General features: G+C 34.3%; 1 protein-coding gene across 8 annotated transcripts in view; it reads left to right on the forward strand.

Moving 5' to 3' along the window:
• Window positions 1–11,376, forward strand: part of FAM135A (family with sequence similarity 135 member A) — a 101,801-nt gene that overhangs the window by 48,656 nt on the left and 41,769 nt on the right. For all 8 annotated transcript variants that reach the window (XR_014147741.1, XM_031023965.2, XM_081828478.1 and 5 more), the window contains one exon: window positions 3,334–3,489. Coding sequence is in view for 7 of the 8 variants with exons in the window: in XM_031023965.2 (XP_030879825.2) it covers window positions 3,334–3,489 (156 nt within the window). In the remaining variant the exon portion in view is untranslated. The remainder of the gene's footprint in view (window positions 1–3,333; window positions 3,490–11,376) is intronic.

The raw sequence follows: 11,376 nt of genomic DNA on the forward strand, positions 1-11,376 counted from the left end.
TAAAGCTTAGTTGAAGAAGGATAATAATGACTTAGAAAAACTCTTTAAAAATATGTATTATTGTAGAGGGACTTATCCACATATGATACATATGTATTATACATATGTGTGTGTATATGTATTCTAAACTGTTAACAAAATACAGAAAAGAGTTGCATGAAGGATGGGATTATAAAGGAAAATTTTTATTCTTTGCTCTATATCCATCTATACTAAATTTTAAAAATACGTGTATTCATGTATTATTAATAACTTTTTTAGGTACACATATTTAAATTTCAGCATATAAATGGACATCATAAAGTTTAACATCAACAACCTGGGGTAAATTTTGGCAGCAGATAGAATAGACAAAAGATACAATTATATTTGAAGAGTTCTTACAAATCAATAGGAAAACCTGGTACTCCCATTTTTCAAGTTTGTATAGGATACCCATTTACAAAATAGGCTAACAAATGAAACAAATTCAGTTTCACTATCAAATAAATAATTTTAAATATTCTCATACCTTTTTTAACCTGTCAGATCAGCTGTGATTTTTTAATAATGTAATGCTTGTTAAGCTGTGGTAAGATACAGATTCTTGTATCTCTCTCATAGATCTCACCTTGGAGATCTTTTTCAGAGATTAATTTGGCAGTATATATATCCAAAGACAGAGTATATATCCAAAGACAGACAGTGGACTTCTCAACCAGTGCTAAATAAACAATCAGACTCATATACATTATAATTAATAATGTAAGAATATTAACCTAAGTAAATACCCAATGATAGGAGAGTAGTTAAATGAAGTACGGGACACTTACAATCTAAAAAAGTTATATAACCTTAAAAACGTGCTTTCAGTAAGTGATGATGGAGGGAAATCCTCATTCAACAAAAATGGTATAATAGTTTATATGATTCTAGTGTTTATGTGTATAACTGAAAAATGGAAGACTACACGAAAATGAACGTAATTTTTTTCTTTATTTTTCAAGTCTATTTAAGTAAGCAATATTTTGTAATCAAACAAGATCAATGACTTCTATGAAAAAGTGCATGTCCATATAAGACAAGATAATGAATGTTATTTGAGAAAATACTATACAAATGTAAGATCTTACTATTCTTGCATTTATACATATAAAACAGCTTGTCAAACTTAATCCTAATTTCCTTTTTGACATAAAAATATTTTATTTATATTTTGAGACATATTGTAAAGATTTATGTAAACTACAGGAGTAATTTATTTATGTTTGAAAGGATGCTTTAGTAATAATGAAAATACTGAAGTCCTCTCAGAACCTTGGTGCCATGATTTCTGAAAAGTAAAATTAATAATTGCAAGGTATCTAGACAGCCTTGCTCTCAGGGGATTAAAAAAAAAGAGTTGTTTACATTATTCAACCGATGGTAAGACCAAGAGAATTATTTCTACTTGTGTGTAGATTATACTAAGAATAGCATTGCTTGCCTTACATGACACTGTCTAGTTACTGTCAAATGCTTATTCAAGTCTTCTTTTTCTAAAGTCCGTTAAAACTATTCTTGGAACAAGACTGCATGTTTCCATTTATTTTAGAGAACACTTTAATCTTCTGTATGTTCTTAAGAGAAACATGAAAAATTTGTTAGCTTCATTTCTAATACATTTATAAGCTATTTCCTGGGGCAAAATACATCTGTAGATTTATTATACTTTGATGAATCAATATTTATTATATGTTGATTCTATTAGCTTCCATTCCAGAATTCTGGAATTTTTCAACATTTTCTGAGTTTGTCCAAAAATTGGGAGGACTTTTTCCTTAACTGAAGCCTATAATTCCTTATTCATTCAGTAAATACTGAGTGACTACTGTGTACTGGTAATCAAAGTCACGAAAGTGAACAAAGCACCATCCCTTCCCTTCTTAATAATTTTGCTGAATTTTTGTTTTATGTCCTCTCTGAGTTAGCATAGATAAATGGAAGCTTGGTTTGCAGGGGGAAGGAGAAAAGCCTGCTGAATTGCAGACTTCAAAATGAAGTAAAAATAAACTGAGTAAGGATATATCATATGTGATAAGCAATGTTTTGAGATTTTTTTTTTTTAAGAAAGGGAGGGTAGAGATATAATTAGTACTCTTTAGGATATACCGAACTTGAATACCTTTCTTTTTACATCCAAATATAGTCATCTGGTAGGTGATGAGTCTAGAGCTCTGGAGAGATACGATACAGATATAAAGATTTAGCAGTCATTAGTATATAGATGGTATGGGAGTGGCTTTCAGCCTTAACCTGAATAGACTATTTCTACCTTCTTTAGGATGGAGAAATGAAATCAGCATCTATCTATATATTTAAGGTAGATTTCCTAGTATGACTAGTAATTGAAGACAAATATTTCCAGCAAGATATTTTCTGCCTGAACACTGCTGCCTCAGTGAATTAAAGAAAAGCTTGTCCAAAAGAGAAGGAATCATTCTGATTTATGGTCTTTTATTGTTCTTTGTCCAAAAATCCTTATTTTACCTATTCAAGAAATCCAGATACCTTATAGAAGATTCTGCATTTTATAGTATAATTCATTACTTTTAACTTGTATCATCAGTTTAGGTGAATACTTAAATAGGATAATTTAATACCACTATTAGAACACTCATAATAGTATATTAAAATTGTTTACCCACTTTTCTGAGCTTCTCATATTAATCTTTGAGTTAGATTGGAATGTGGGCCCTAGCATTTAAAATGTGCTCAATAAACAGTGGGTAAATGAATTGTTACAAAAGAGAAAGTGTTTGATGACTCTCTAAGAGGATTACCACAAGTAATATGGCACCTAGGAGCATAGGCGTGAAGGAAAAGCAGTTAGTACTTTAGAAGGTACCTCTGTCCCTTCTGAAGAGTTACAGATCTTTTAACTACTTTACTTAGCAGATTGGAGAAAAAAATCTTATTTCAAGATTTCATTATCTTCCAAAAATTTTATAACTTTTATAACTTTAATTATGATTTGTACATTGTGTTTAAAATTCCCAGAATTTTAGTGTTTGAAGTTGATCATGCTCTGTAGAATCCTGATTTGTAATTTTAAACTATTTGATACTATTTCAGTAACAAGATATCTCAGATATTAAAATATCAATTAAGTTGTTGCTATAGTAACTAGCACATAGGAAAAAGCCATTGGTCACTTGGTCTCTACACATACAAGAATGTGCACACACACACACACACACACACACACCTTTTTAAAACCAAAAATTTGCTTTTGTATTAATGTTCTCAATAACACATTATATTTAGACATGGTAAGTCTCAGGAAGCAGTGAAGTTCTTTTCTTGTCATTTCAGAAAATAGAAAATCCTGATGAACTGGCAGAACTTATAAATATGAATCTTGCACAACTTTGTTCACTTCTAATGGCTTTATGGGGACAGTTTCTGGAAGTTATAACACTACATGAAGAACTAAGACTTTTATTAGCACAAGAGCACCATACTTTGAGGGTAAGTTATGTTAGAACATTTTGATGAGTATTATTTATATTTAGAAATTTCTTGTGAATAAAAAGCCTGATATTTATCCATATGTTGATAAATTAGAAAAGAGACATTTACTGTTGTATTATTGTTTGATTTCTTTTTTTTTAATATTTTATTTATTTATTTGAGAGAGAGCAGAGCGAGAGAGAGCACAAGCGGGGATGGAGGGGCAGAGGGAGAGGGACAATCAGACTCCCTGCTTAGCAGGGAGCCCGATGGGGGACTCCATCCCAGGACCCTGAAATTATGGCCTGAGCTGAAGGCAACTGCTTAACCAACTGAACCACCCAGGCGCGCTGTTGTTTGAGCACATGATCTATCTCAGTTACAACCCCTGCCGGTAAGAAAAATCATCTAAATGTAACTAAAATAGAAAAATAAATGATACAGGCTAGCCCCTGGAACCCAAGAATAGGTATTATAGTCAGATAGCCAGGTCTCATTAGAAATAGAAATCAGGAATAAGAGAGCCATCTTATACTAATCTAGAATCTTTATCTCCAACTTTTCCTCCTTATGTCTCATTTAGGGACGTGTATTATAAACTTGGAAGGTCAGGGAGAGTAATCTAGACATACATGTTTGCTATAGGCTTACTATGGACCTTGTGCGGAAATTTCTGTACAATTTTATTGTATAGCTTATCAAGAGGCTTTGATATATTAAACATCTGACTACTTTTCCAGTTATCTCCTTATATGTCCTATACACACACTAATTTTCCTGACCTACTAGCAGGTCCTCAAAAACACTAAGTTTTCTTTTTTCCTTTTTCTTGTTTTTCTTTTCTTAATTATAAAACATATTATGAAAGTCAGAAAAGTGCATAAAACATGCACATTTTAACAAGTAATTAAAAACACATATCCTTTTAACTCTCACCCAGATCAGGAAATAGAAAATTGTCAACACCACAGAAGTCCTCTGTGTTTTTTCCAATTTCTGTTCCCACCCTGACATTGAGAAGTAATCACCATCCTGTCTTTTGTGATGAGTTCATCACTTCTCTTTTTACCATCTATTTATGCATACTAAATAACACAAGTTGTTTCAGTCTATTATGTTATTCAGCCTATGTTATTGAATTCTGTATAAATGAGATGATACAGTGTATATTCTTTTTATCTTGCTTCTTTCACTCAAGATTGTGTTTGTGAGATTAATCGATGTTTTTGTCAGTAGCTATAGACTGTTCATTTTCGTTGGTGTGATGTATTTCATTTGCATATACCCAAATTTGTGTATCCACTCTACTGTTGATGGACATTTGGATTGCTTCTAACTTACATTTACTACAAACCCAGCTACTATGAACATTCTTGTACATACTTCCTGGCATGCCAATTTCTCTGAATTATTTTCTTGTAAGGGAAATTGCTATGCCATAGGATATACATAACATCAGTTATTTACTAGCAGATGCCCCACTGTTTTCCAAAGTGGTGCCAATTTTCACTCCCACCAACACTTGATGAGAGCTCTTGTTATTCCACATACTCCCAAACTCTTGATTTTGGCAAACTTCTAAAATTTTGCCAGTCTTATACCATTGTGATTTTAATTTGCATGTCTCTGATGACCTGTGCTGTTGAGCACTATTTTATGTGATTATTGGCTGTGTAGATTTCTTATTTGTAAAGTGCCTGTTCAAATTGACCATTTTTCTATAGGACTGCCTTTCTTTTTCTTCTTGATTTGGAATACTTTCTATGTATTCTAAATACTGGCCTTTGTTATATTTTTGTAAATAAATCTTCTCTTGTGTCACAGTTTGAATTTTTTCACTGTCTTTTTGCTGTCTTTTGACAAACTAGAGGTCTTAACTTTAGTGTTAGTGTAGGTGGAACAGAAGAGAAAGGTCAGACATAGACTTACCCGTACTTGGACATAATATATGCAGATCAGCAAGGAAAAGTTCAGACTTTAAATAAATGATGTTGGGACAATTAGGTATTCATGTGGAAAAATACTATATAAAATTCAATTCCAGGTGGCTTGAAAACAAATATGAAAGACAAAATCATAAAACTTATAAAATATAATAGAGAAGTTACAGAGGAATTACTGAAGTAGTACAGAATACTTCTATATACTCTTCACCAGAATCACAAGTTACCATTTGGCATATTTTCTTTAACATTCCTTCTTTTTATGAATAGGTATATATGTACATGGATTTTCTTTCCCCTGAATCATTTGGTAGAGGCATCATGTTCTTTTTTTTTTTTTTTTTTAAGATTTTATTTATTTGAGAGAGAGAGAGGGAACAGAGGGAAAAGGAGAAGCAGACTCCCTGTTGAGCAGAGAGCCTGACATGGGGTTTGATCCCAGGATCTTGAGATCATGACCTGAGCTGAAGGCAGATACTTAACCAACTGAGCCACCCTGGCACCCCAGCACCATGTTCTTTTATCCATAAATACTTCAGGGTATATTGACTAAGAACAAAGATACTTTCTTACTTAACTATACTAAAGTGATCAACTTTATGAAATTTAATATTGATACAATACTGATATCTAATGTAAAACTCATTTTAAATTTTATCATTTGTCTTAATAATGTCCTTTGTGACTTTTCCTCTTTTCCAGGATCAGATTCAGGAACACACATTGCATTTAATTGTCGTGACCCTTTAAATTCTTTAGACTCATTCAATCTGGAATAGTTCCTTCTATTTTCTTTGTCTTTCATGAAGAGTATTGGCCAGTAGTTTTGTGGACCGTTGTTCAATTTGGGTTTCTGTTATGTGTATTATGTTCCTTGTGGTTCAATTCAGGTGAGCAGTATTACTAGAAATACTACATTTTATTTTATTTCTTTTTCAGTTTTGGTAAATTATGTTTTTAGGGAGTTCTACATTTATTAATTTATTGGCACCAGATAATTCATAATATCCTTCAATTTTTTTAACATCTGCAGTATCTGTAGTGTTTTCCTGTTTCATTCCTGATATTAGTTATTTGTGTCTTCATTCTTTTTTTTTTGATTGGTCCCACCAGAAGTTTGTCATTGTATTAGTTTTTTCAAAGAACTAACTTTTGATGTTAATTCTCTCTTGCGTGTTTTGCTTTTGACTTTAGTATTTCCTCTTACCTTCTAAAGGTTTATTTTGCTGTCTTTTTAAAACTTCTATAAGTAGATGTTTAGCTTATTAATTGTAGCATTTCCTCTTTTGTGTATACACATTTAAGTTTATAAGCTTCCCCCTAAGTACTGCTTTAGCTACATTCCACAAGTTTTGATATGTTGTTCTTTTTATCCTTTGGTTCTCAATATTTTCTAATTATTGTGAGCAATTTATTCTTTGACTCAGGGTTATTTAGTTTTTTTTTTCCTCAGTGTATAAAATGGTTTATTAAAATAACAAATGCATCTCTTCCTTCATTTTCTGGATATAAACAGAAACAATATACTAGTCAATGACAGGAGTCCATAGGAACCACTTTATACACACTACCCCCAAATGGGAACTCTCTCAGCATACCAATAATAATTTGGGAAATCTTTGATTTAAAGCAATAAAGGTAAACAAAACTATTATGAAGTATACACTAGATATGTTGTCCTATATTAGCAGTTGTCATTTTTCCCTTGCTCAGAAATACAAGAAATTGAGTGCCTTCCCAAAATCAGTCGTCTTCTGAAATAAGGGACCAGAGATGGTTCTTGTTCAAAAGTTATCACCTGTTGTATCAAGTAACTCTGCAATCCTGAATTAGAGGTTGGCACTTAGCCCAGAGGTAGTCATCTACAACATGGACATGAGGAAGACTAGTAATTTTTGTAGGGAGCTGATGCATAAACTCTGCTGATTTGGAGTGGTTTCTATTAGAATGACTGACTAAAGTATTCAAATTATTTCTCTTGAATAATTTAAACATGGAACACAAAAGAAGAGACTCAGTTACTAAACAATGGCAGAAATCAAGAGAGAAAGAAGGTCATAGGCAAAAGCCATGAGACAGTAGAAGCCGTGAATGAGCCAACTATTATAAGGTCGGGATGAAAGTAAAAAGGGTTAAAAGCAAAGCAGAGAGAGTGTCAGAGATAGAAACATAAGAATAGAGAAATAACTAGAAAAGGGAACAACAAACGCTTGTTTCTGAAACAACAGTTACTAGAGTGATATTAGGATATTAGTGTAGTTGTTATTTACTAAATGGCAATGAACAGCACTCCAATTTCACAAGAACTGGCTGTTTGTCTACAGAGTCAGTTCCCTGGATGTCATTACTTTACTCTATATCCTTATAAAAATCCTACACAGCCTGAGGTAATCTGACTATATCTTTGTCTCTTGCTAATAACTAAAGAGCCTTTATTTCCAGGGGTATGTTTTTTTGTTTCCAAAGATATTAATTTTCTAATTGTCTTTTTGTGGTTGATTTCTGGTTTATCTTCACTGTGGTTAGGAAACAGTCTGTGATTTCAGTACTTGAATATTATTTAAGACTTTCTTTACCTATATTAGGAATGTATATTCATCAGGTTGTTGAGTTAAGTGTTCTAAATATGTCTGCTAGGTGAAGTTTATAAATCGTTTTGTTCAAATTTTTCATATTTTTAATGAATTTATGGCTGCTAGTGCTATCAACTATCAAGAAAAGTGTGGTAAAATCCTCCCATTATGGCTATAAGTTTGTTCTTATTTGTTGTTACCAGGTAGTAAGTGACAGAGATGGGATTCAAACCCAAGCACTATGGCTCCATAGCCTGCATTCTTTACCACTTGATATGCTGTCTCTCAAAATAGAGAAGAGAATGATAGCAAGGATCCAAAGCAACTTTGTAGCATAATGTTTTATGGGGTTGTCTGAGGTAGAATAAGAACAAGAAGGTGTAAACTTCAATAGAGAGAAGCTGATGAATGCAACATTAAAAGGGGCAAAGAAGGAAGGCCAAGACAAAAATTGGGTTTATGGAAAATTCAGATGCCAAAGATAAATTGAAATTTTTCCTAGAGCTTCCTTTTTTATGCCCCATTCCAGATAACAAAATAGGGCCTATTTAACTCCTAAAAGAAACAAGGAAGGGTAATTAAGACATGGTGAGAGAATGCCTTATCGTTACTTAACCGTGCCCTGCCCTGCCATATATCACAAACACTGTGGAAATGGTGGTATATTATGTCCTTTGATTCCCATTTATGCAGTTAAACAGAAACTTTGTTCATAAAGTATATCAGTATTCCAAGAATACATTGCTTACGCCTACTGTAACCAAAGTAGTCCAAAGGTCATTTATTATTTGTATGGAGACAGAATTGGCTATAATAAAGTCTATAGGCTAATAATGTATTCAGAAACAGCACAATTGAACTAACTCACAGAAGTGAACATATGATATGGAATCTCTTATTGGGTTGAAAGTAAATAGGCAAAGAGTTGGACTAAAAAGAGGAAATGTAAGTCTCTACTTGTAGAGAACAATGTAATGAATTAGTTTAACATTTGTTCTACCATGTTATTTAATATCAAGATTCAGAAAGGGCAGATTTTCTGGTTCTTAGAAAATTAAGTCATCCAAACTTACAGAATTATGCAGTAACGTGGCATACATGTTCACATTAAAGCATAGAGACTATTAATATGTGAATGGTTCCCAGTGCCCCATATTACATAAAAAGATAAAAGACAGTGATGGCAGTATAAAATGTCCCTTGTTTTTGTCCCACCCACAACAAAAGTGAACTCTGAGAGCTGTGGGATCCAAAACCATATACCAAGGAACCCTGAAGGCCAGACAGATTTCAGTCTTGACTGGACCCTGTAGTAACCTGTTTACCAGCTCTTGCTCCTCTTGGCTACAGTCTGGGAACCTTTGGGGAGCAGCGACTTAGACAATTATCCAGGGTTGAGAGAGCCTTTGTGCAAGTTCAGATTTCCAGAGAAGTTCCAGCATTCCATTGAAGCAAAAAAAAAAAAAGTACAAGTTTGGATGCATTCCAGTTCTAGCAAAAGGAATAGCTTGTCTTTACATACATCACTTCTAACCCAAGAGAACGCAGCTTAGATCAACGAGAACCCTTCTTGGCCTGTGATTTTCCCTGCAGAGAAAAGGGAGAACAGATGAGTGAGTACCCAGCTTGTCCAGCTATGCAGGACATTACCAAAGAGACTCATCTATCTCTCTCCCTCTCTGTCTTACCCCATCTAGAGCACTAAATCAGGAGCTCCATGCTGGGGTGTGGGGTGGAAAGAGACTGGGAAAGTGGCAGTTAGGACTCTCAGAAGGCATTAAAGGTACTCATCGTACTCACTGCATCACAGACTCCATTAAAATTCTGCCCATGAGCTGCTTGGGCAGCTTCACCTGTAGATCCCTCTAACTGGCCATGGGAACCTCCACCATACCACATGCCTCACCCACAATCTCCCTTCTGCTCTGCAGCTGGCTCCCTGTGTGCACTGCTAAAGAGAGTAGTGAGAGCAAGCTTTAGTACATCTGTAGCTGCAGGCCAGGAAGAGACCACAAAGGAGCTGTAGCACCACATTTAGAAAACAAAGGTAGGGGGTCGGCCCTCAGCCTTGTGTGTTGCAGGAAGGAGAGAAGGAATACAATATTAAGATCTGCCACAAGAGGGAGCAAGAAATACGGAGCAGATGTATCCATAGAAGGTCTGAGAAAGCCTCATAAATTCTGGCAGGACTGAAGAAAGATATTTCTGCCCTGAACACAGTTAGTAAATACTGGAGGAGGTGGCTGCTACTTCATATGTTAAGGTGGCAATGCAAAACTCCAAAGAACATGAGGGGTGCCTAGATCCCTCAGTCGGTTAAACGTCTGACTCTTGATTTCAGCTCAGGTTGTTAAAACGAGCACCATGTCAGGCTCCACACTGGGCATGGAGCCTGCTTAAGATTCTTTCTCTTCCTCTGCCCCTCCCCCCTCAAAAAAAAAAAAAGAAAAGAAAATACCTAACTCCAAAGAACATGAAACACCATGACATCACCAAATGATCACAATCCTCCAGTAACTAAACCCAAAAAATCTGTGATTTACCTAATAAAGAATTCAACATAGCTATTCTAAGGAAACTCAGTGAGCTACAAGAAAACACAAAGACAATTCAACAAAATCAGGAAAGCAATACACAAATTGAGAAGATTAACAAAGAGATAGAAATCATAAAGAACCAAAAACAAATTCTGGAGCTGAAGAATTCAGTGAATAAAATGATAAATGCAACAGATAGCACAGTCACAGCAGAATGGACCAAACAGAAAAAAGAAATCTGTGGTAAAAGATAGGAACTTGAAATTCCAGTCAGAGGAGAGCAAAGAGAAAAGAATGAAAAAGAGTAAAGAAAGCCTGCCTGATCTACGAGATACCATCAAAAGAAATAATTTTTAATAATTGGAGTTCCAGAAGCAAAAGGAGAGGGAGAAGGGGGCAGAAAGCCTATTTAAAGAAATGATTACTGAGAGTTTCCCAAACATGGGAAGACATTTGGATATCCAAGTACATAAAGCTCATAGGTCACCAAACCAACTAAATCTAAAAAGATCCTCTCCAAGATACATTATAATAAAACTGTTAAAAATCAAAGACAAAAAGATAATCTTGAAAGTTGCAAGAAAAAGATTGTAACCTACAATCAGCGGGGTTGTTAGCTAAAACCTTGTAGAGCAGAAGAGAGTGAGATTATATATTCAGAATGCTTAAAAAAATACCTGCCAATCAAAATACTCTGTCTGGCAAAGTTATCTCTCATAAATGAAGTAGAAATAAGGATATTCCTAGACAAAAGCTGAGGTAATTCATTGCCATTAGACCTGCCTTACAAGAAATGCAGAAAAGAATTTGCAAACTAAAATGATAGGGGGCGCCTGGGTGGCTCAGTTGGTT

The sequence above is a fragment of the Leptonychotes weddellii genome, chromosome 8, assembly GCF_054177405.1.
Source record: "Leptonychotes weddellii isolate Sample4059 chromosome 8, ASM5417740v2, whole genome shotgun sequence".
NCBI classification, from domain to species: domain Eukaryota; kingdom Metazoa; phylum Chordata; class Mammalia; order Carnivora; family Phocidae; genus Leptonychotes; species Leptonychotes weddellii.